General features: G+C 34.8%; 1 protein-coding gene across 1 annotated transcript in view; it reads right to left on the bottom strand.

The window, feature by feature from the left end:
- LOC149409530 (tyrosine-protein kinase-like otk) overlaps positions 1-27,389 on the bottom strand; it is a 112,552-nt gene that overhangs the window by 23,994 nt on the left and 61,169 nt on the right. The window contains exons 4-10 of the mRNA XM_089649524.1: positions 10,117-10,243; positions 7,658-7,756; positions 6,286-6,350; positions 4,995-5,142; positions 2,133-2,269; positions 1,149-1,306; positions 536-680 (exon numbers count right to left, since the gene is read on the bottom strand). Of these exons, the coding sequence (XP_089505650.1) occupies positions 536-680; positions 1,149-1,306; positions 2,133-2,269; positions 4,995-5,142; positions 6,286-6,350; positions 7,658-7,756; positions 10,117-10,243 (879 nt within the window). The remainder of the gene's footprint in view (positions 1-535; positions 681-1,148; positions 1,307-2,132; positions 2,270-4,994; positions 5,143-6,285; positions 6,351-7,657; positions 7,757-10,116; positions 10,244-27,389) is intronic.

The following is a 27,389-nucleotide window of genomic DNA, read 5'->3' as shown; positions in this document are numbered from 1 at the left end:
ATCATTCTTAGTTATGAAAAGTTGTGAATGACAAACTAGTACTAATGCCATCCGTTGACAAAAATGTAAACTAAAGGACTAAAAGGCGCGAAGAGGCGCACTTGGTTATCGATCTTTTTTTATGAAATACAATTTTATTTTTGAGAAATTCTTGTAGATGTCAGCATCGTGATAGTTCTACAAATGTCCAAGTGAGCAAGAAATACATTTATGACGAAAGAGAGCGGGAATATCGGCCGTCAAAGTTGCCGTATCAACTGTTGATACAGCCGCGTGTGAGTATAGACTTTTTGCCGTAACAACAGTTGATACGGCCGCGTGCAAAGAGTTAAACTGCCAGGGTTCTCTCTCCCTCGGAAGATGTGGACCTCACAAAACCGCAATCAGTGCGGTCACAGCCATTGTCAGTTCCCCGGAGGCACGTACGTGCTGAACCAAGTGACTCCCGATACCGTTGACTGGCTGAACAACCTCAGAATCCCTCCTTGACTTCCACTGTAAGAAGAATAAGAATAAAAACAAATTGAAAACTTACGATTGACAACCAGGTACAGTGCCATCTCATGCGCTCCAGCCATATTTTCCTGCACGCAATGATATACACCCTGGTGGTTTTTCTTCACGGAGTCTATGATGAGAGTCTCATCGTCCATTACTCTCACGTCTCCCGAATCTGAGATCTGCAAATAAAATAAACTAAATTAAATAAAGAATTAGGGAGGCGGGTTTGTAGTTACCATTCATTGGCAAACTACGTTCAGTGGCTTAGCAGGGGTGCCGGGATTCATGGGGTCATGTTTGTCCGGGTCTAGGCGTTGGATGAATTTGCCCACCAAGTGTGTGAAGGGGCCGAATCGGGAGAGACTGGTTGAGGAAGATCTTTTCACCTCTCCAGCAGGATTTCTTGACCAGTCGCCTTGCACCGCAGTGGGAGGGATGAATTCAACCATCCGTCACTCCTGGACACACTGACCCCCAGATTCCTACCCATATCATATCTTTTTCCTTCCCAGATCTTCCTCTCCTTCCTCTGCTACCTATCCTTAAAAAAACCATCTGCATAGAATTCTCAAAGGTTACATAGGCCTTAAATTATTTTCCTCAGGGCGCGTGGAGCTAATGTAAGAAAAAGATTGTGTTAACCTTACCAAATGCTTTTCTGAATTTTTCCACGTGACAAAAGCGGGAGGAATTGTTTCCTTGTTGCCGATGCACGTCAGACTGAACGGATGATCGACCTGCGCGTGCACAATCCGAGTCTCGGAGATCTGCGGCTCAAAATCCAGCACGCTCAACGGCTTGATGTCTAAAATTATCCAAAAAAAAAAAAAATGCGATTCAATATTGAAAAACATAAATCTCGGTAGATTTATAGTAGCCAAAAACAAACCTAACATCTTCTAACACAATCCAGGACGTGTTTTCTTACTAGTATCGTTTATCCAATATCTACATCATCAATAATCTAACTATCACACCGTTTCCCGCAGGGGTAGGCAGAGAGGACGGACCGCCAAACAACACGGTCTTGGCACACACTTCTTGCCTCATTAACATTCATACACACTCTTCTCTTATTCTGACTCTTGACATGGCCCGACTCAAGAATCTGATTCACTTGATCGTGCCATGTCTTCCTCGGGCATCCCCGACTTCTGCAACCTTTCGCATTAGCGTCATATTCTCTTTACACTCCTTTCTTTGCTCATTCTCTCTACATGCCCAAACCATCTAAGCGTCCCTTTCTTAATCTTACTCATTACTGTTACATCAGCCTTGCACTCTTTGCGGATCTCCACATTTCTCACACGATCATACATGGTTTTACCACACATACGCCTCAGGGAGCTCATTTCCAACTAATCCAACGACATACAAGGTGTTTGGAAACTCCTAGTACAACCAGGAAACTAATGAATCACATTAGGAGTAGATTTGGTGGTGTAAATTTTACTGATTTGAGCTTTTGTTTTCGAGTAAATCGAGTCTGAAGTTGATTTTTTTTTTAAATCGGTTCCTACAGGGTTAAAATCAACAATTTATTGTCTTTTAAAATGTGTTGGAGCGAAAAGCCTACTATAAAAGTTTTTTAACCCTTAAGTTGCTAAAAAAAATCAGAAAAACATACTTACATGCGACCTTCAACTTGGCTGAATACTTTTGAAGCTGCGTCTTTTGATTGTTCCTGTAAGCGACGCACGTGTAAAATCCCTCATCTCTCCTGTTCACCTCCTTTATTATGAGTGAACCATTCTTGTTGATTGATATTCTGGAAATTAATTGAACATCAATAAAATCATGGAATAAAATAATTTTTCCGACTTTATGTCCGGGTTAAATCTTCCCCAATAGAAAAACTAAACCCTTCCACACACTTTTCCACAAATGATCAACTACAAATGATTATGCAAGTGCATTATATAAGCAAAATAAATACAAAACCATACAAGAACAACACGTCAACTCATCAGAGATCAAATGGGAAAATAATTCATCGACTCCAGATATTTTCCGTAACCTTAAGACTCTATATTCCCTTTACACAGCGTTCATCCGTCCCCACCTAGAACACTGCACACCGATCTGGACTCCTTTTTACCAAGCCCACATTGAAAGAATCGAAAGAATTCAAAAAAATTTTTTAAACACATTAATTATAAACAAAACTTACATTTCTCAAATTACGCCGATTCTATTAATTACCACAACTTCAACTCACTTCATACACGACGTTTGGTTTTTGACCAAATTTTATTATTTAAAATTCTTAACAATGGCCTCGACTCACCAGAGCTAATGAATTTAATAAATATTCATATTCCAACAAGATCAACACGGCAATCCCATCTGTTTCATTTACCTACATATAGAACTAACTTTAGAAAAAATTCACCAATTCCACGTATATGTGCCCAATATAATACTAAATTTCAAAATATAGATATTTTTAGCAATACACTTCACAAATATCAATTAGAAGTAACTCGTACGATCGAAAATTAATACAATAGTATGGAATGTATCCAGAGCATCTCCTATCCTCATCCTAAATTCCTATTCCTCCCCTCCTCACCTAAAATATATATATATATATATATATATTTTTTTTTATGCAATAAAACTCCATCTCCAATCAATTTTAATATAGGAGACTTTTTTGGCTTGACTGTATTTAACATGTATATATTTATATTTATATTTTATGTATAAGCTGTTTGTCTCTTACCTTTACCAATAAATAAATAAATAAATATTTTCATATCAGAGGGTTCGGCTCGGTAGAACTCCTAACAGGGCCTATAAATCCTACTGATCCCTCAACATAAATTCTTTCGTTATCCTACATGTATTCAAAATGACCGACTTTTGCATCTTTATATATAAATTTTTTGACAGATCTAATACGCCTAAATTTTGAATGAGAGAGCTAGGTATAATGCCAGTAGCCGAAATAACAAATGGTAATATTTTTATAGTCTGAGAATGCCAAATTCTTTTTATCTTATTTCCTAAATTAGTATTATTATTGGATATATACAGGGCACTTTACAACTTAAGTCATTTAACCTATAACTTATCACTTAGAACTAATAACTTCAGCTAAGATTTTGTACTAGTGACTTACAACTAAGATTTATAACCAGTAACTTACAATTAAGATTTATAACTAGTGACTTACAATTAAGATTTATAACCAGTAACTTACAATTAAGATTTATAACTAGTGACTTACAATTAAGATTAATAACTAGTGACTTACAACTAAGGTGTTAACTAGTGACTTACAATCAAAATTTATAATTAACTAGCGGATCTATTTAACTGCACGGAATGTAGGTACAAGAAGGATATACTATCACTGAGACCGGTCAGTGGTTGAGTGGGCATAGCGCTTGGGTCTCACCCGAGCGTCGCGTGTTCGATTCCTCGGCTGGCTAAGTCCTCCATCACAACACAAGCAACATTTTCGGCTTTCTGTGGTGGTAGTAGCAGATTTTCAAACATTGTTGGGTTATTTGTAACCCGGGAATGTTTGTCTTTCTTTTAAAAATTAAAAAAAAAAAAATATATATATATATTTCCAATCAATATTAATTTAATCTACGTCTACTTATAAGTTTTGCATGTAATTGTGTCTCTTATTTTTATATCTTTCTATAGTTTCTGTTCATTTTATACTTTCTGATGTCATTCTATTTGATTTATTGTATATTTATACCGTTAATATTAAATAAATAAATAACTAGTGACTTACAACTAAGATTTATAACTAATGACTTACCACTAAGATTTATAACTAGTGACTTACCACTAAGATTTATAACTAGTGACTTACACAAGTAAGACGTCTTATAATATAGCTGTGAATGATGAATAGTTGGAGCAATTGGACGAGTTTGTGTGTTTGGAAAGTATGTTTAAGTGAGATGGAAAGACTGATAGTGAGATGGAAAGACTGATAGTGAGATGGAAAGACTGATAGTGAGATGGAAAGACTGATAGTGAGATGGAAAGACTGATAGTGAGATGGAAAAACTGATAGTGAGATGGAAAGACTGATAGTGAGATGGAAAGACTGATAGTGAGATGGAAAGACTGATGGATGATATTTAAAGACGGTTAAACCCAGGACACTCCATTAATTGAGGACTGAACGTGGTTGGTTCTAATAAAAAATTGATCAAAGAAGCGCAGTTAGCAGTCCACAACGGAGTGTTGGTACCTACCCTGATGTTTGGCAGTGAGGCATAGAACTGGCAGAGAATGGACGAAAGTAGACTGAAAGCTGTACAAGTAAGATCTCTGGGGCGTATTTTAGAATTTTATTTTCTGAATTACAAGTTTGATGCGTGCTGTATGCAAGCAACGAATCTGTGTGAGACGGTACTGTGTTGGTGTCAACTCTTGGTGCAATACCTACAAATGCATTATCAGGAGATTGGACAAAGCGGGAGAGATTAGGAAAAACTAATTGATAAAATTTTAAAACAAACCTTTCTCCATTTTCCAGAGGAACGTTTAAATCATTTTTGTACCACTCTATAGCGTCAGCCATTTTGTATTTGCAATCAAAAATGGCCGGCATTTTTGGAACCAACAGCAAATCGACTGGATGAATCATAATCCGCGGCAATGTGTCGTCTGAAATGAGAAAATAATAATTTATACAATATTATTGACTTAGTGTAGCGTAGGGAGTGTGGCGAATCCAACGGTCAGGGAGTGGAAACACAACCTGCAATAGCCATCCCAGGAAAAGGCATGAGCTATCGTGCTCAGGCTGAATGACCTGGGGAACAGTGTCACGAACACAGGGTCGCATCTCGGAGTATTTAGACCTTATCCCAGCACTCGGGGCTCAGCTGGAGTGCACCTTCTATTTACCTAGATACTCGTGGGACGAAATTGGACCATTCGAAAGCTACGTGAACTCGGAGTCGACTCTTCCGTCGCGGGGCCTACAGGCAACCAAGGAGAAGTGGAGAGGAGAGACAAAACCCTTTTCCACCGTGGGGCCTTTAGGGAACCAAGGAGGAGTGGAGAGGAGAGATGAGGCCACCTCCGTGAACTCTTCCCTTGTGGGGCCTTCGGGGAACCAAAGGGGAGTGGAGAGGAGAGATGAGACCTGGGAAGACACGTTGTGGAACCAGAAGACATATCCACATATCCAATGACAACCCTGGTGAACTTTATAAAAGGGACCGGGTGACTGTTAAAGGAATGAGGTAAAATGGGAGACAGCACAATGGGCCTATGGCCTAAGTGCTCTCGGAACTATATGTAATAAGATAAATATACCTTTTTGGATGCGAAATCTGTGCAATATAGTTGTAAATGATGAATACTTGGAACAGGTGGATGAGTTTGTGTATTTAGGAAGTATGTTCTAGAGAGATGGGAAGGCTGACAGAGATATTGAAAGAAGGGTAAATGTAGGTAACTCCATTAATGGAGGACTGAACGTAGTTGGCGCTAACAAAAAATTGTCTAAAGAAGCGAAGCTAGCAGTCCACAATGGAGTGCTGGTACCTACACTGATGTATATCAGTAAGGCATGGGACTGGCAGAGGAAGAATGAAAGTAGACTGAATGCTGTAGAAATGAGATCCCTGAGGCACATGTGTGGTAAAACCATGTTTGAACATGCTACAAATAAAGTTGACACTTATATGGAGAAAAAAAAAGCTGGGTGAACAAGATTAAGAAAGGGACGCTTAGATGATTTGGACTATCCACATTTGGAACTCTTCAATTTAGAATATTATTAAATCTTTTTTTCATTACCTGTAATACTTAGAACAAAGGGTTTTTCACAATCCTTCATTTCTCCGTCCAAATGAATACTGCATCTGTAAAAAGATATTAATAATAAATTGTAGCATCGTCTATGTAAGTTCAATATAATGTGGTAATAAAATTAAAATAGGTTTTTTAGGCATTTTCAGTTGAACAGTACAAGTCGCATTGCTTTTGTCCACTCAATTAATAAACATTCGAAAATTGACAGCAAAATACTTTCATGGTATTGAAATTACAATTTTTTTTAATCAATAAAATAAAAATATTTTTGGAATAACTTAATGAACACATTGAAATATTTAATTATTAAAAATAATAATAGAGATTCTTAAACGAAAATTTCAAACATAAAAATCAGAAAGGATATGGTCGCATGTAGAACTTGAACCCAGGACCCTTGACTTGCCGGGGCGCCGCTCTACCAACTGAGCTAATGAGACCCTATCTCCTTCAGTCATATTTAAGAGGAAGCTACAAGCCGAAAATGTGTATATTCTTGGTATACCTTATTTTGTAGGTAATAGGCATTAAAATCGCTTAACAAACGGAGTCTAGAAACGATCGATTTCAAGCACAAAACTGGTTTTTATTTATTTAGTAAATAATTTTACAGGAAAGCAAAAAAGTTAATCAAGTGAAACTGTGACAGATAATCTAAGCTATAATACATACTGTATTTTTTTTAAGTTGTTTCCTTTACGCGTTCATACATTTCTATTGAAAAAAAATATTTTTTAGTAGTTTGTATTTATATTTTTTATTGAGTAATTTAATTTTTGTATTTGTATTCTACTCAAGCGAAGCGATAGGAAAACTTTCAATTTATCTAAAGAATATTTTTTGGTATTCATAATGTACACCAATTCGTTATAAAGATTAATCCAAATAGTGATTTAGTATTAAGCTTCGCCTTAACTATAAGATAAATGCAATCTAGATAGGATCTTATCTGTCTCGTCTTGCCGAAAACATCCTAGACTTGCAGAAAAGTCAATAGATGTCGCACATTAAAATTAAAAAAATAATATGTTTATCCAAGACACTATCTACATTGCATTTAGTTTGAGATGAATCTTGCGATCATACATAAAGATGCCAATAAAAATGTGCGGTGAGGAAATGAAGATAATGCCGGTAGTTCTTATTCGTAAGTATGATACAGTTAAAAATATGACCGAAGGAAATATGCTCGGATTACCTCAGTTGGTAGAGCAGCCCAATGGCAGGGCGAAGGATCTGGGTTCAAGGCCTAGATGCGACCGTATATTTTTCTTTTTCAAATTTTCGTTTAAGAATCGCTAATATTGTTTTCAATTATAAAAAATTATTTTTTAAAAATGTCAAAAAAATTACTTACCTATAAACTCCATTGTCTTTGGCTGAAACCTGCTTTATATGAAGTCTCTTTTTCTTTATGTCAATTCTGTGGTTTTTGGAATTAAGACGCTCTGCATTCCTGAGAAAGAAATAAATAATAAATTAATTAATTCAAATTCAAAAAAATATTTACTGCACAAAAATACAGAGTACAAAGGGTATATCTTATAGGTTACATTCTATTTCTTCCAGCTAACCCAACAAATACACATTATATTACATAACCCAACAATTACATGTTAACAAATGTATGTAAATAAATAATAAAAAACAGAGGTATTTAAATTATGTAAGGTTTTCATTTAAGGTGTAGTGAAATTTGTTTAAAAGAAATGTTTTTAGTGATGATTTAAATTTAAGTATGTCGGTTATTTGTTTGATGCTACGTGGAAGGTTGTTATATACTTTAATGGCCATGTAGCGTGGTTATTTAGCCATTAGCCATTTACCACTGCAGTTTATCTGTCCAGGGATTCTAGCACGATCAAATCGATAACTCAACAATATCGGATCGGTAGGCTTAACAGAAGACGATTTTAAATCCATTTCCAGGGAAACGCTGCGCTCATCGGACGTCTCGGTAGCGAAGCCGATATTTACAACAAAGTAAATAAAAAATCGCAACACTGGTGGGTATTCTATTTAAAAAATCTTACCATTCATAAATAAATTTTTTTTTTAAAAGAAAGACAAACATTCCCGGGTTACAAATAAATTGACAATATTTGAAAATCTCCTACTACCACCACAGTGAGTGGAAAATGTTGCTTGTGTTGTGATGGAGGACTTAGCTAGCCGAGGAATTGATCACACTACGCCTGGGTGGGACCAAAATGCTATATCAACTCCGCCACAGACCGTTCAAATCTTTTCAATGTTTTATAATAAGCCATATTCTCAAACTTCACGTAATTGTTTGGTTTCGGTTGCCTCTTTATTGTACCTTTTTTAAATGTCTACTCAGAATATTCTCATTTCTGAGCACAAACTGCCTCCTATTTTCTATTATGTTTTAGTTTTAACTTTCTTGTTTTGTCCTGTGCTTTAATAGTACTGTTATTCTTCGTTTTGTCATTGCTTCGTATAAACTGTGCACTTAGTGTTATATTATTAGATTTGTATTGGGTAAGGCACACTGTAGGAATAATTTTAAGAACATGACCACTAATACTAAATTACCGGTGAAATGACAATAAACTGTCCTATTAATTCCTCTCCTAATATCTTCATATACTAATTTTGAACCAAATTGGATGAGAAGTTCATTATTTCAAGATGGCCGCCGAAATTTTGAATATTGACTTTAGATTCGAGTTCATCCTCATCTTAACCTCCCCTATACTAATTCAGAACCAAATCGGATGAGAAGTTCATTATTTCAAGATGGCAGCCGAAATTTTGAATATTGACTTTAGATTCGAGTTCATCCCCATCTTAACCTCTCCTATACTAATTCAGAACCAAATCGGATGAGAAGTTCATTATTTCAAGATGGCCGCCGATATTTTGAATATTGACTTTAGATTCAAGTTCATCCCCATCTTAACCTCCCCTATACTAATTTTGAATGAAATCGATTGAGAATTTTATAATTTCAAGATGGCCGCCGAAATTTTGAATATAGACTTTATATTCGAGTTCATCCCCCTTCTAACCCCTCCTGTACTAATTTTGAACAAAATCGGATGAGAACGCTAGAATTCCAAGATGGCCGCCAAAATTTTGAATATCGACTTTATATTCGAGTTTATCCCCCTTCTAACCCCTCCTATACTAATTTTAACCAAATCGGATAAAAACGCTAAAATTTCAAGATGGCCGCCGAAATATAATAAAATAAAATTATAGATATACGTATATTTTTACATACTTACACTTTTACTAAGAAATAAAATAATAAACAAATATTTTTTTAAATACATACTCCCTTACTAATAAAACTCGTTTTAAATTTTACACAGCCGGTAAACAACCATTTACCCTTTGTTTATCAGTCGTGTCAAATTTATACCATTTGTTAGTAAGACTTATAATACGTATCTTTAAATAGTATAAAATAAAGTCGCTATCCGCGTTTGTCTGTTTGTGCGCTTAGTTCTTCTAAACTACGCAACGGATTTTGATAGGGTTTTCACTAGCATTTAGAGAATTTCTTCAGGAAGGTTTATATATATAAGACATGCATATTATAATTATAGAAAATAGAGAAAATTCGATGTTTTGTAATCAAGTCGTAAAAAAATATTTTCTTGCGCTTACATTGCCAACGCTGGCTAAACCTAATGAGATACATCAAAATAATGTAATACGAAATTGTATATATTAAAAGGGTCTACAGAAAAGTCCTAGATGGTATATGTCTATCTCCTAAGGATAACCCCCAGTAACGCCAGGTACATGTCAGCTAGTATAATAATATTCAAGGGTTTCGTCTCTTACCTGTACCAGTGGTACTGGAATTCACCAGCCCCTCTGTCAGCTTCGCAAATTAGTATAACGTCTTCCCCCTTTGTTATGTTGGTGTCGTTCTCGGGAGATTCCAGCACAACTGATGGGGAGCGTAACCCTGGAAAAGAAGGAAAAGGGCAAGGTCAAATATGTGTTCACAAACCCGATTTACGCGACCGTTAATAATATGTGTAACTGTATCATATTTTTATATTAAGGCCATTCGTACGTACAAGGAGATAATTACAAATGTCGCCTGAAATATTGAAAATATCTCCGTAAAAATAAATGCCGCCAACGGGAATTGAACTCGTATCTTCTGATGTCCGGTCAGGTTGCCTGAAAAACTGAGCTATGTCGTATTTCCGACCCGCCAAATAATTCAATTCTATCCCATCTGTGCCCCAAATACCCGTTGTTTCACATACGAGACATTGAATTTGTGCCCCAAATACGCGTTGTTTCACATACGAGACATTGAATTTGTGCCCCAAATACGCGTTGTATCATATATGAGACATTGAAATTATGCCCCAAATACGCGTTGTATCATATATGAGAAATTGAAATTGTGAACCAAATAGGCCTTGTATCATACATGAGACATTAAATTTGTGCCCCAAATACGCGTTGTATCATATATGACACATTGAAATTGAGCCCCAAATATGCATTGTATCATATATGAGACATTGAAATTATGCCACAAATACGCGTTGTATCATATATGAGACATTCAAATTGTGCCCCAAATACGCGTTGTTTCATATTGAAACATTGAAATTGTGTCCCAAATACGTGTTGTATCATATATGGGACATTGAAATTGTGTCCCAAATACGCGTTGTATCATATATGAGACATTAAAATTGTGCCCCAAATACGCGTAGTATCATATATGAGACATTGAAATTGTGCCCAAAACGTTGCTGTATCAAATATGAGCTTTTCACGAGTCATAAATATCGCGAAACAACTATTTAAAACCACTGCAATAGACTGAAAATAAAAAGCCAATATAGGCAGGGGTCGGAACAAAAAATCCTTTCCAGCCGAACTCCGATAAAACAATGGGACCATTTACTATGCTATGCATGCCATGCTATGCTATGCAACTTATACACTATTCCATGCATTGATGTGCAAGCTCTACCACGATATCCATGCAAGGATTAGCGCGCAGCCGAAACAATAAGACAAACAAACTACGCGTGGGGAGAAAATAAGGAATTCGAAATAATCCACAAGTATTCATGACGTACATAGAACAAAAAACAATCAACGCACAAAAGTCCCAAATGCTCCCAACGTTCTGGATCCAGTGAGACTATTACGTCTTCAATTATTGGGGTACGTGTGAGGCTAAAGGTAGTGGGGTAAGAGGAAAATGAAGGTGGGGCTATTCAAATCAGGTCACCAAACATGGCTAAAGTCATTTCAAGACACATTTCGATTCTGAATGGTGGTCTTTCACCGGGGCGATACTGAAGGTATCTACCATTCTGGAACGTACCGCAAATATACCATTTTATGAATAAATTGTGAAAACAAACAAAATAAACACCAAAAAGCACCAAACAGTCACACGTTGAGGATAGAGAGGCTTTTCAACAATAACTCTTGGGTTTTCCGAGCCCCAGATGCGACAATTTTGCTTGTTGACGAAGCCACCGAGGTGGAAATGGGCCTCATCACTCAAGATGATTTGCATTTGATTCACTCAAGTGAATTTTAATAATTTCAATGCGTTGTTGAAGCGTGTATCGTTCCATTTTTATCAATGGCGTAGTTTCTACTTGTCAAATGTCAAAAAATGACAGCTTCAAAAGAACATCTACCGAAATAGCGGGCTATTCAAAATAACACCTCTTATTGGAAAACCCTGTATTTGGATTTCGATTTTGTTTTCGTGAATGATTGCAAATCTTGTAAGTGGAAATTAACCCACTCTCCGACATTCGATCGAGCTGAAACTCGACAGATATACTCGTTGTCGATGACAGGTCAAGTTTTGGTGGCAATCACGCACACGAACGCTGACATATTCGCTATTCTCTGAAATTGGTTGACATTACATCAGTTAATATACGAAATAAATGTCGGTTTTACCCAAACGAGATTTGGCTTAGTTGTTAGCGCGTTAAGGCTAATGTAAGCGTAATAAGTAAGATTAAGAAAGGGAGACTTAGATGGTTTGGGCATGTAGAGCGAATGAGCGAAGAAAGGAGTGTAAGGAGGATATATGATGCGAATGGTAGCAGAAGTCGGGGACGCCCGAGGAAGACATGGCACGATCAAGTGAATCTGATACTAGAGTCGGGCCATGTCAAGAGTCAGAATAATATAAGAGTATGTATGAATGTGAATGAGGCAAGAAGTGTGTGCCAAGACCGAGTTGTTTGGCGGTCCGTCCTCTCTGCCTACCCCTGCGGCGGAACGGCGTGATGGTTAGTTAGTTAGTTAGTTAGCGCGGTTGACTGGATAAGAAGGTTCAATCCTCAAACGAAAATAAAAACATTTTTAAATACATCTATTATTGAAAATAGAAAATTAAGTAAAAAAAAAAACTTTGTTTTTTGCGGATTTATTTGTTCTTATTTTGATAAAACTTTAATAAGTTATGAGTTAATAACTACATTAAAATTAGTTTTCCGATAACTCCAAAAATGAAGAAGTTATTAGCTTTCAAAATGCAATCAGGTAAAACGTATGCAATTGTGTCCCGTGACGTCACAAGCAGTACAATTCACGAATCGAATGGCAGTGCTACAGTAACAGCGAATGGCCGGTCGCAAATTTCAACTTACTTATCAAAAATTCCAAATGTTCTGTCCTCGGATACATTTGAAAATATCCTGAAACTTTGTTGTAGCAGACTACATCATGTGATGCCAACATTTCACTGGCAGTCGGGACTATTGTGCAAAATCGCATAAAAGCAATGAAAAAATGAAGCATTGGAAAACGTGCCCATTTTGGATGATCGAGTTCAAAGTCAAACAATGCACAGTGGAACGGCGATTTTAAAAGTTGAACAAATGTCCACAAACCAGATGTCGCGTGTCGCAGGTCGCATAGCGCACAGTGGGCTGAAAATCGCCTTTCATAGACATAAGAGACTTGAATTTTCAAGGGTATTTTTTTTTGGCTAGAAATGGATTCTGCTGATCATGCTATAAAATTTCGTACGAAGCAATTGCGTGTACAAATGAAGGAGTTATCATTTTTTTAAGAAAAAATTGAATATGAGTAGGCTTGCAGTGTAAATAAAATATTGTAAACTAGACAAAGCATACTCTACATACATTAAAATGAATCATCAACATAAAAAAGTTTTTTTTTCAACTTGGAGGATTTAAAAAAAAATCGCATGTTGCGCCACAATACGAAGTATGTCAAAAAAATACAAATAAATAGTAGTATATCTGTGTGTAAGGATATAATGGTCAACCTTATGATTCCAGAGATAGCCTCATTTTGATAACTCCTTCATTTGTACACACAATTGCTTCGTACGGAATTTTATAGCATAGTAATGATCAGCCGAATCCATTTCTAGCCAAACAAAATACCCTTGAAAATTCAAGTCTCTATGTCTATTTTCAGCCCACTGTGCGGCGGGTACCACCGGAACAATGCATCGAATCGAAGGACAAAAAGATTCAAATTCGCAACTTGACAAACTTTTAAAACAAAATTCTTTTTGAAGAGGGCGCATAAAAATCAAATAAAACCCTCCAGTTATTTTTTTAAAGTGACAGCTGTTTCGGCGTTCCAAGTCACTATCAAACCGTTTGATGGAGTCCCTACAAATGAAGGCGATGGAATGCGAAATAATGAAAATTAAGTGTTTTTGTTTTGAAATTTTGATGGCTTAGAAATATTATATTATTTATTCAAGATACCACATAGCAGAATAGATGCTCTAGAACAGCATATTATGACAAGAGGAATGGTGCTATCGAACGAAATTTATTATTCTTTAAATAATCAACTGGTTTTTTAAAACCCTTCAAGTCACACACAAAAAGAAAACTTTACAGGATACAATAAAAACGAACATTTACGGATTCACAAAACTAATTAAAAATATGAAAGCGATTATTTATTTTCAAAATTTTTATGTAAAAGTCTAGCTATACCCGGCCACCCGTTGCTGTGGCTCAGTCTGTCTGTGCAGATAGATAAACAATTCGATTTTACGTCCAACAGATGGCGCTATTAAAAAAAAACATGTTACCATTTTTCACAGTTGACATCTACATAATATAGGTATATAAAACACACGCGTATTCGAATGCAACGTTGTGTCAAAATTTCAAAGCAATAGGTGAAGAACTTTTGGAGATTGATTTCAACAAACTATATTTTTTTTATCAAATTAAAAAACTCACATTGTAGTACACCTCTTTTTTATTGAATTAATAACTGACAGCCAACCAGGTTTCGCTTATCTCAAGCTTCTTCATGGCTATTACATTGACTAATTATAATTACGTACAGACACGTATCCTGTTAGAAAGGATTGCATTTCATTGTCCTGAACGCAATACCAGATCAAATACCTTATTTTATATACAACATTTCAAATCGAAATACGCACAAAACTTCTTGCTCGGGCGTATCTGCAAAATCTTATAATGCCTTAAGGTGCTATACATAGTAATTCAAAATCATGTGTTTTTGGTTTGAAAATTTGGTCGCCTAGAAATGTTTCAGATGCTTTAATTAAATACTGCGAGTAGAATACATCTTGGCCTTTGAAATAATCAAGTATTTTTTAGATAAATCTTTTAATAAGCCCAGAAAAAAATAGTGAAAAGGCCTATGAAAACTGCTTAAAAGTTCAAAATCTCCTACTTACGAACCCATTTTCGGTTATGATTTTATTGTATAATGTGGCAAATTAAATTAATTATAAAATGATCGGAAAAAAATTAAATATTTATGCCTGAACATCCACAAAATAAAATAAAAGGCACTTTTTGGCCATGTTTTTTTCTTGCATAAATCGAAACAGGCGGATGGTGGCGGGAATTTAAACCTTACCGCCATCTACGTAAGGGGTGTTATTGTTTGCGGCTCGATTTAAAATATTACACATCGTAGTGCATCGCCTTAAGCGATATTGACATTTTCTACTGTACCCTTAAATCGTTTAAAATCAAATTAACCTTACTATGTACCTAAGTTAAAAATATTACTTCTGTAATGTTTAGTATTCTCTTTTTAATCATTTTTCACGCACACTATGTACTTTATTACTTTTAATTAATTTCTAGCTTTTATAAATATTATAAATGGAACTTAACTGGTTAAATCATGTTCTATATTTTATGTTCAATTATTTTTTTTGTAAAACTGTATGTTTCCTGAATAAACTAAAATAAAAAAAATATATATTATATCCATAAGAAAATACAATTAGAGAAAGAGACAAATGGAGATGAAAACATCTTATTGGAGATATAAAAATAGCAACTGATAGTCCCATATTTAATTTGTTCTGTTAACCTCCGCTGAAAGCCTGCAGAATCATATACCGAATGGATACCGAAGATACAGCAGCGCATCGACAATGTTCCAATGACATTTAATATAATCATGCCTAACATTGATTATTGTGATTGAGGTGTGTTATTATAGCCTTCTTTTAACTATATTCCGTGCAGTTGAATACATCTACTATTTCTGAGACAACATTGCCAACTGCATGCCATCTAGGTATAAGAGGGAATCTAAATGACTCAGTCCTGATATTTATTTATTTCACGCCTATTAAGGCTTTTACATACATATATATAAAAAAATATTAACGATTTTATACATGAAAATAGTGCAGGCGACTATTTAAAACAATTGCAGAAAAATAACTATAAAGTCAAAATATCACTGAACTTGATCTACACAGCATGCAGGCACAAAACATAAAAAATCCAAAATATGTTTGGTAATTATTTACCTACGACTACCGTTTGAGAAAATATTCCGTACGAGACACTATTTTGACACACCGAGTTCTCGCATACTTCGCGTTTGTTTGTGTAGTGGCAGTGTAGGAAACATGAAAGGCATAATCGGCATAATAGACAATTTTTCGAGATTGCTAGACACGCACCCGTTAATTGTTAGGCGATCAACTTTGATACCAAACATCAGATGAATTTGGTTTCTTAATATTTAAAGGTTTACTACGATTTTTTTAAAATAAAACGTTTTCATTTTAGGTAAGGTTGGGTTATTATAGGTTATTACAGGTTAGATTAGGTTATGTTGGATTATTATATGTTAGATTAGGATAGATTAGGTTAGGTTAGGTTGGATTATTATAGGTTAGATTAGGATAGGTTAGGTTAGGTTGGATTAATATATATGTTAGATTAGGATAGGTTAGGTTGGATTAATATATATGTTAGATTAGGATAGGTTAGGTTAGGTTAGGTTGAGTTATTATAGGATAGTTTAGGTTGGATTATTATAGGATAGGTTAGGTTAGGTTAGGTTGGATTAGGTAGAATTAAATCACAAACCAGTCTATACAAACCTAGCGTAGCCCACAAACTACTTGAAAACTGGGATACAACTCTAAAGGGGACGCGAGCAGGCGTTATTAAATGGGCATTTTTTTGTAACAGGAAATAACATGGAAAATAGGTATTAGAATTAAATCACAAACCAGTATATACAAACCTAGCGTAGCCCACAAACTACTTGAAAACTGGGATATAACTCTAAAGGGGACGCGAGCAGGCGTTATTAAAGGTTCCCCAACATTTATAGTAACTTTTAGTAATAATTTAATAATATAACTAAATTCAAGTATTAATTCAAAGTAATCATTCCATATTTACCGTGAAGCGGAATTCGTAACCTTTACCAAAAAATCTTTCCTTAATACGTTAATTTTAATAAATAATTTTTTATTTACAATATTTTTTTGTATAAATAAATTAACACATCATTTAAAAAAAATGTTTTTCATTGTCTATGATATAAAAAAAACGTTTTGCCATATAAATTTTAAAAACTATCCGATTGTGTTTTTTAATTGTTATGTTGGCAGTGCCCTACACTACGTAATAACAATAACAAACGCGAAGTATGCGAGAACTCGGTATGTCAAAATAGTGTCTCGTACGGAATATTTTCTCAAACGGTAGTCGTAGGTAACAAAACAAATTAAATACCTTTATTAAAATATTCCACTATTTGAGGAAAAAAACTTCAATAAGGTATGCTTATATATTGAAATTGATGTACTAAATATATCAACAACATTGGAGTATTTGTTTCCTAGCTGTTGAATCCGTCACATAGGAGTGTGATATTGGGACGTTGATATAGAATTGCTACAATAATATGGTAGGTACTGTCTTGTAACCGACCTGCTTGGAGTATGAAAAGAGATTACATATAATAAATCAGGGGTATCAAACATTGAATTAATGATTTTATACAAACAGGTTAAATCGGAAATAATTCTGCGATCAGATAATTTTATTAAATTTAATGAACAAAGTAATATTGTTGTTACAATTAAAAAATATCTATATAAATGTAGAATATCTATATAAATATTGCAAATTTATTTATAATTATGAGGGATTTTAGGGTCGATTAATTTCAGCTAAGGTTTTCTTGAAATAATTGAGAAATTGCATAAGCATAAATTTAATTTTAGATATAAAAATGCCTCTACTTTACCACGATATACTTTGAAGACTAGGTATTCTATATGAAAACAGCGAAACGTAACATTCCCAAAACATGTGCATTTAACAATGATCTTAATTCTGCACGGAGAAAACTATATGAAATAATGTTAATCTATCAAAAACTAGATGATGGGTACCCGGCGTTACTCGACTTTTCTCTACTTTATTTTAATAAGATTTGCATGTATTACATATATTATCCTTCCGGAAGAAATTCACTAATGTTAGTGAAAATCCTGTCAAAATCCGTTGCGTAGTTTAGAAGAACTAAGCCCACAAACAGACAGACGCGGAAAACTTTTTTTTATACTACAGGGTTTTCCAATTTGAGGTGTTATTTTGAATAGCCCGCTATTTCGGTAGATGTTACTTTTGAAGCTGTCATTTTTTGACATTTGACAAGTATAAACTACGCCATTAATAAAAACGGAACGATACACGCTTCAACAACGCATTGAAATTATTAAAATTCCCTTGAGTGAATCAAATGCAAATCATCTTGAGTGATGAGGCCCATTTCCACCTCGGTGGCTTCGTCAACAAGCAAAATTGTCGCATCTGGGGCTCGAAAAACCCAAGAGTTATTGTTGAAAAGCCTCTCTATCCTCAACGTGTGACTGTTTGGTGCGGTTTATGGTCCGGTGGAGTCATTGGACCTTACTTTTTCGTAAATGAGGCTGGAGCAACAGTTACGGTGAATGGATTGCGCTATCGAGAGATGATTAATGATTTTTTATGGCCGGAATTGGATGGTGTTGATCTGGACAACGTTTACTTTCAACAAGACGGCGCTACGTGCCACACAAGCAACGAAACCATTGATCTTTTACGATTGAATATCAAAATAACACCTCTTATTGGAAAACCATGTATTTAGAGATCTGGTCCAATTATTAGTTTTCCTGTTATAAACGGGACTGCAGGCCTTCAACGAATGGATTGACAGAGTTCCCAAGTATCAATTAAAAAGCGAATGTTCGAAAGCGCGATCACCAAACTTAGTATTTGGCTTGCGCTTAGGTTCCATCAGTCTGCCTACAGCTGATGATGTTGCTGATCTAAGAGTTGACTGCCTCAGACCAGTGTTTTCCGGGACGCATATTTCAGAGATGTAGGGTGGGGCCATTTCATTGATGGATTTAAACACCATCGAGCACAGTTTGTACTGGATTCTTTCAGGGCACTTGAGCCAGTGAAGGTTACGAAGGTGTACTGAAATGTGCGAATATTTAGAAACCCCGGTTATGAGCCGTGCTGCTGCTTTAAACACTGATTGAAGTTTGTCAATTTGATATTTTGGAAGGCTGGCATAAATGCCGTTGCAGTAATCTATCTAAAGCATATTTTTTGGTATTCATAATGTAAACCAATTCGTTATAAAGATTATCGAAAATATTGATTTACCATTAAGCTTCGCCTTAAGCCCGGGCGACGCCGAAAATGTATAAATAGTATAATACTTAGACAGGTCAAAATCATATTATAATTTTACATTCGCAATATAACATCTGCTTACCCATGCGGAGAAATAATGGCGACATCACCAATCATAATTCAAGCACATTAAATGCAACTTAAAACAACTCGCTGCTTCCGAGAAAAATAACAAAAATAACACTGCACGTTTAAGAGCATTTAAGCTGCGATCAAAGGGTCCTATGATGTCTTTGTGCACCAAGAAATACAATAATAATAATTTTTGGCCATTTTGTTGCTCTGTTTGTCCACTGTGCGCCTCGATAATAAAACAGTAAAGAATGTAGAATCACGATCAAACTATGTATTAAGGCGATGCACTACGTAGTAATGCAAAATCATGTGTTTTTGGTTTGAAAATTTGATCGCCTAGAAATGTTTCAGATGCTTTAATTAAATACTGCGAGTAGAATACATCTTGGCCTTTGAAATAATCGAGTATTTTTTGTATAAGTCTTTTTATAAGCTCAGAAAAAATAATGTATAAAGGCCTATGAAAACTGCTTTAAAGTTCAAAATCTCCTACTTTCGAACCCATTTTCGGTTAAGGTTTTATTGTATAATGTTTCAAATTAAGTTATTTATAAATTGATCGAAAAACATTTAAATATTTGTGCCTGAACATCCACAAGATAAAATAAAAGGCACTTATTGGCCATGTTTTTTTCTTGCATAAATCAAAACAGGTGGATGGTGTTAAGCGGGAATTTAAGCCTTATCGCCAATAACGTAAGGTGTGTTATTGATAGCTGCTCGATTCAACATATTACACGACGTAGTGCATCGCCTTAAGGCTCCGTCGTAAGCGTTCAAAAAGAAGAAGAAAATGCTTTGAAAGGGAGAGTAAATACGAATTTCGACGAGGCGCGCTAATATTTAAAAAAACCGATAATAATCAAGCGAAAATTGTGAAAACATTTAATAAAACACGACTAGTTTAGCAAAAATCTCGACATTTAAAGATACACTGTGATTTTTTTATACCTATAACATATTTAATAAGATAAAAAAATATGTGAGCATACCTTGCGATTTTTTTTCTATCGAGGGAATTTCATATAATTAACGTTTCGGCATAACAAATGTATAGATAAATCGGTAGAACTTGGGTATGCGGGGGCTTAAAAGGAAGCTCCAAGCCAAAAATGTGTATATTCTTGGTATACCTTATATCGTAGGTAATAGGCATTAAAATCGCTTGACAAACGGAGTCTAGAAACGTTCGATTGCAAGCCAAAAACTGGTTTTTATTTATTTTGTACATAATTTTATAAGAAAGTAAAAAAGTTAATCTAGTGAAACTGTCACAGATAATCTTAGCTATAACACTGTATTTTTCAAAAGTTGTTTCTGTTATGCGTTCATACATGTCTATTGAAAAATATATTTTTTAGTAGTTTGCATTTATATTTTTTATTGAGTAATTTAATTTTTGTATTTGTATTCTACTCAAGCGAAACGACAGGAAAACTTTCAATTTATCTAAAGAATATTTTTTTGGGATTCATAATACACCAATTCGTTATAAAGATTAATTAAAATAGTGATTTGGCATTTGGCACATTTTGCTAATTTTGATCTATTATTTTTTTAATATTTTTTACTTTGTCTTTGATTTTGAAATGTGGAGATCCATAAAGAGTGCAAGGCTGATGTAAGCGTAATGAGTAAGATTAAGAAAGGGACGCTTAGATGGTTTGGGCATGTAGAGCGAATGAGCGAAGAAAGGAGTGCAAGGAGAATATGCGATGCAAATGTGAATGTTAGCAGAAGTCGGGGACGTCCGAGGAAGACATGGCACGACCAAGTGAATCAGATACTTGAGTCGGGCCATATCAAGAGTCAGAATAATAGAAGAGTATGTATGAGACGATGTATGTATGTGAATGAGGCAAGAAGTGTGTGGTGTGACCGAGTTGTTTGGCGGTCCGTCCTCTCTGCCTACCCCTGCGGGGAAACGGCGTGATGGTTGGTTAGTTAGTTAGTCTTTGACTCATTTTCAGATCATAATAGACTGAGCGCAGCGAATTCACAATTCAACCGTTTGGCATTTCGTCTGTCTATATATTTTTTTGTACGTTCCGTTTGCGTTTTAATTATAGTAATTGAGTCATTTGTGAGTAATATAAATTAAGTGGAGTAGGTACGAAAATTTAGCAAAAATTTTATATATTTTTTTACAACAACAAAAGATTAATAAATCATAAAAAACACGTTCTCTAAAAGTTTTATTTTTGACACAACCGTAGCCGCTAGTGACGTCTCAACACGAAAAGCAAGAAATCGCCGTTCTGCGCATATCATCAAAGGGCCGCCACGCGCATGTGTTGTGCGCACTGCTCATGGGCATTAACGACCACGCATAAATCGCAAAAATTACCATAGCAGAATGTTCCCCCCGAACTCCAAGCAACAACTAACAACGTTCAGAGTGGTGGATACTCTCAGTATCGCCCTGCTGAAAGACCGCCATTCAGGATCGAAACGTTGCTTGAAATGGATTCAGCCGAGTTATGTGACTAGATCTGAACAGCCATGTACTCCCACCCCTCATCCCCATTGCCTTCCAATATATCAATCAGACATAATGTAGAAACAAAAAGTTTCTTTAGATTACTCCAAGATTCCGGACTCCTGAAAAGCTAATTTATTAAGAGGAAGCTACGAGCCAAAAATGTGTATATTCTTGGTGTACCTTATATTGTAGGTAATAGGCATTCAAATCTCTTGACAAACGGAGTCTAGAAACGTCCTATTTGAAGCACAAAACTGGTTTTTATTTAATTGTAAATAATTTTATATGAAAGCAAAAAAGTTAATCAAGTGAAACTGTCACAGATAATCTTTGCTATAATACTGTATTTTTCAAAAGTAGTTTCCTTTATGCGTTCATACATTTCTATTGAAAAAAAAAAAAATTGTAGTTTTCATTTATATTTTTTATTGAGTAATTTATTTTTTATTTGTATTCTACTCAAGCGAAGCGATAGGAAAACCTTCAATTTATTTCAAGCATATTTTTTGCTATTCATAATGTACACCAATTCGTTATAAAGATTAATCAAAATAGTGATTTGGCATTAAGCTTCGCCTTAAGTATTCTCTTCACATTATTGGTAATTCCGGTTAAAAAGAGGATTGCAGGCCTTGCGAATGAATTAACAGGACTTTCTTTTAATATCAATCCCACACAGGAAGAACATGTCTTTTCAAGTAAAGAAAGGAAAGGAAGTTTTGGGAAGGTAAAAGGTATGAGGGTTGGGTAGGAATCTGGGGATCAGTGTGTGCAGGAGTGACGGATATATGAATATATCACTCTCACTGCGGCGCAATGCGATGGCCCGAGAGAGCAGTTGGAGGTCGAAAGGTCTCTCCAAACTAGTCGCTCCCGATCTGGCACGCCACGCATCTGGTGGACAGCCGCATCCTGAACACACCTCACCCGATGAACCCGGGCACCCCAGATAAATCTCCAAACGTATCGTAACACTTGGGGTGACCTACCAGAAGTGTTGGTTATTCAATAATTGGTTCCCGGGGCAGCGGTACCCTAACCAGCCCTCCCAAATTGGTAACACGCGAATAATAATACGCGAATTTACTGATAAAATTTTAATAAATAGCGAATAAAATTATCATAGTTAAGGCGATGCACTACGTCGTGTAATATTTTAAATTGAGCCGCTCTCAATAACAACCCTTACGTAGATGGCGATAAGGTTTAAATTCCCGCTTAACACCATCCGCCTGTTTTGATTTATGCAAGAAAAAAACATGGCCAAAAAGTGCCTTTTATTTTATTTTGTGGATGTTCAGGCATAAATATTTAATTTTTTTCCGATTATTTTATAAATAACTTAATTTGCCACATCATACAATAAAACCATAACCGAAAATGGGTTCGTACGTAGGAGATTTTGAACTTTAAAGCAGTTTTCATAGGCCTTATACATTTTTTTTCTGGGCTTATAAAAAGACTTATGTAAAAAAACACTCGATTATTTCAAAGGCCAAGATGTATTCTACTCGCAGTATTTAATTAAAGAATCTGAAACATTTCTAGGCGACAGAATTTTCAAACCAAAAACACATGATTTTGCATTACTACTTGTGGCATCGCCTTAAACAGGATACATGATTTTAAAACTGGATACATGATTTTAAACTCAACTCGTCAAATAATTCCTCCTCATGTACCCTTAAAAATTGAATATAACAACCTGCAAATCCTGATACAGGAGAAATATCTTGGGCTGTGCATTGATAAACACCTAACTTTTAAACAGCATATTCAAGATATTAAAGATAAAATCACCCCCTTAATTAGCGTATTCAGCCGGATAGCATATCTGTTACCAAATAAAATTAAAAAGGGTCTTTATTATAACCTCGTACACTCACATTTAAACTACTTGATTGAAATCTGGGGAAATGCATGTGAAACATATATAAATGAACTACAGGTAACAATTATAGGCCTAAATAGGAAATTATAGGCCTATTAGTATACTACCTGCGTTAGAAAAAATTCTCGAAAATTTTTTATCAAATAAATTAAATAATTACATTGAAAAATTCGCTATCATAGATCCAAATCAATATGGCTTTCAAAGAAAAAAAAATACTGAAAAATTACTGCAAGATTTTTCCAATTACATAAATAATCAATTAAATAATAAATTACATGTTATTGTGTTATTTATCGATAACTCTAAAGCTTTTGACACAATTAACTCTAAAAAACTGCTAGAAACCTTAGAAAAAATTGGAATAAGAGGAAATGTGTTAAATTTATTTAAAGATTATCTTAGAAATAGAAAAATATGTACCAAAATAAATAATACTTTTAGTAAAACAAAGAATGTATCTGCAGGAGTTCCACAAGGTTCCATATTGGGACCTACACTATATATAATTTATGTAAGTATAATGAAAAAACTTTTCTCTTTTGTTAAACATTTTGTATTTGCAGATGATACGGCATTGGTCATATCACATAAAGATCTAAAAATTGCAATTGAACTCATGCAAATTGACTTTAATCAACTTTGTAAATGGTCACATGATGCAGGACTATTAATAAATGCTAAAAAAACCAAAGTTATGCATATAAGATCACCTAATGCCAGATTTCAATTTAATCCTAATATTATTTCTCATAGTTTTAATTGCATCCATAAAAATATCCCGACTAATTGTAAATGTGAAAGCTTAGAATTAGTTACAGAATATGTCTATCTTGGTGTCACAGTAGATTTCTTTTTCAAATGGGACAAACATATTAAAAAAACCTGTAAAAGACTCAGATCAATTGCTGGCAGAATGTACACATTAAATTTTTTCCTATCAATTGAAACACCTAAAATAATTTATATGTCAATGGCAGAATCTATTATAAGATATGGATTAACCATATGGGGAAATACTAGTATAACCAATCTGAAACAAGTCCAAGTTGTACAAAACGCAATTATAAAATTACTAGTCGTCCCTAATATTTTTAAACAGAGACATAATACACCGTTGCTGTTTCAGAGTGCCAAAATTTTACCTGTTAAGGCTATTCTATGGCAAAAAATCATAATTCAGTATATATTTACCCCGCAGCATAAAGAAAAATTAGAACATAAATACAGTACTAGATTCACGCGCAATGACGGGTTAATAGTTCCGAAATTTAATAATAAATACGGACAGAGAACGTTTGAATACAACATACCGAAGATATTTAATTTATTACCTGACACTATAAAGCAATGTAAATCTATGAATAAGGTTAAATATATGGTGAAAAATTGGCTATCGGAAAAAAAATATTTATTTTAATATGTATGAAAAATTGTATGAAAATTTGTTAATTCTGTAGATATAAGATATAAATTTTAACTTTAAAAAATGTATTTGAAACTAACTTTAAGCACCTGTTGACAAGCCAATTCAATCGGCTTAGCAGGACTTGTTTGTTGATATTATGTATTAACTATTTATTCAATAAAAAAAATAAAAAAACAAAACAAAACAAAGTAATCAAAAAGCTATTTCATTTCAAACCTAGAACATCAACAAAAAAATTATGTATGGAAACAAAACTATTAAAATTAAAAAAAATTATATGAATATAATACATGTCTCCTTATTTACAAAATAAATAATAAACTCATATATACAAATACAGAACTCATTTAAACGTCCCAAGTACACACACACTTTACACGGCAACACGATAAAATACATTTAAACAACATACATACTCATTATGGCAAGCAATCCATTGGTTACGAGGGGAGCAACATATATAATTGCCTCCCAGACGAAATTAAAAATGAAAAAAGTGTAGGTACATTTAAATAAAAATTGTTCAGTTTTGCTCAATCAACAAAACAATGAAAGTGAATAAAATCGATGTGTAATATATTTATGTGTAATGTGTTCGTTATTTCTAATTAAATAAGTGAAAATGTAATTTTCTTTTATCTAGAATAAAAAATAAAAATAAAATGGTGTCGAAACATGTGTTGAAGAAAATTCTAAAATTTTGTTTATAATGCATTTTTCTTTGTATCGTAATGATACATTATCAAAGCAAACCGATAAACAATTTTCTTTAATTAATTTTTTATTGAGAGTGCCTGTTAATTTATCGCGAGGGCAGAAGTCGGTTTCTCTCCGTGTGCATCTGATTTCTAAACACTTATGTGTAAAGGAACGACGCACAGTGGGCTGAAAATCGCCTTTCATGGCCATAGAGACTTGAATTTTCAAGGGTGTTTTTTTGGCTAGAAATGGATTCTGCTGATCATTACTATGCTATAAAATTTCGTACGAAGCAATTGCGTATACAAATGAAGGAGTTATCAATTTTTAAGAAAAATTTGTATGGCACTGACATTAAAAATGAGGCTATCTCTGGAATCATAATAAAGTTGACCATTCTATCCTTACACACAGATATACTACTATTTATTTGTATTTTTTTGACATACTTCGTATTGTGGCGAAACTTGCGATTTTTTTTTTTTAAATCCTCAAGTTGAAAAAAAAACTTTTTTATGTTGATGATTCATTTTAATGCTTAAATGCAAGTCTCTATGTCTATGAAAGGCGATTTTCAGCCCACTGTGCGACGGGGATTTCAGCTAGTACGTATCATATTTTAAAGATGAGTGTCCCGGAATGGGTGACTTTGTTTTTTATACAAATCTACAGTTTTATTCCGAGATTGATGAAATTTGGCACACTTGATCTTCGAAACAAGACGAAGGTCACTGTCTACATGATATTTCTGAAACCACCCATCCCCTTTCCCACCCCCTCTCTCAAAAACTCTTGTGTAAATTCCGGGCAACGTCGGGAACCTCAACTAGTATACTACATAATAGAAACAGCGTTATCGCTGACGTACGATCAAACTGTACGGACTTTCAATGCGGCTATGCAATGAAAATTACTCTTATGCGTTTGGTGTGTTGATAGAAACAAAGGCGGGGCGCCGCTGTGCGTAGTAGTAGTATGGGTCATGTTGGCGACACTTGCAGTGCGCTCGGTGCAATACTAATACTGGTACATGGCTTATCTCCCTTGTTTTTGTTATTATTTATGATCTCAGCGTGTCGGTCGATCTCTAAACGCGCGCACTAATGTACACACCGCGCGCACCCGAGCCCAGCAGACGTAAACAGCGACCCGAAATTCTCTCTCGGCGGCTCGTCAAGCCCGACGTAAACAGTAAACAGTTGCGCATACACACCAGCCCACCCTAATACACTCCTCTCACTTACACACATCACATGTTCAGTAGGGTGGACCGACATTATAAAGATAAATCTGTTTTTATAAAAATCTTTCTCAGGGGTCTCAAATTACTTGTGACTAACGAACCATCGTGCCGTTTCTCCTATGGGGTAGGCAGACATGACAGACCGCCACAAAACTATTTCTTAGCACAGATTATTGTTTTATTAGCTTTGTTCAAACGACACAGACAAGCGTTTGAAAGGAATTTTCCAACTAGATATTAAATAAATATTTTTAATCTTGACTAGCTGTACCCCGCCACGCGTTGCTGTGGCTCAG

The sequence above is a fragment of the Hesperophylax consimilis genome, chromosome 30 (genome assembly GCF_061612785.1).
Source record: "Hesperophylax consimilis isolate HC1 chromosome 30, BYU_Hcon_1.0, whole genome shotgun sequence".
Classification (NCBI taxonomy): domain Eukaryota; kingdom Metazoa; phylum Arthropoda; class Insecta; order Trichoptera; family Limnephilidae; genus Hesperophylax; species Hesperophylax consimilis.
This window is presented reverse-complemented; position numbering and strand designations above follow the sequence as displayed.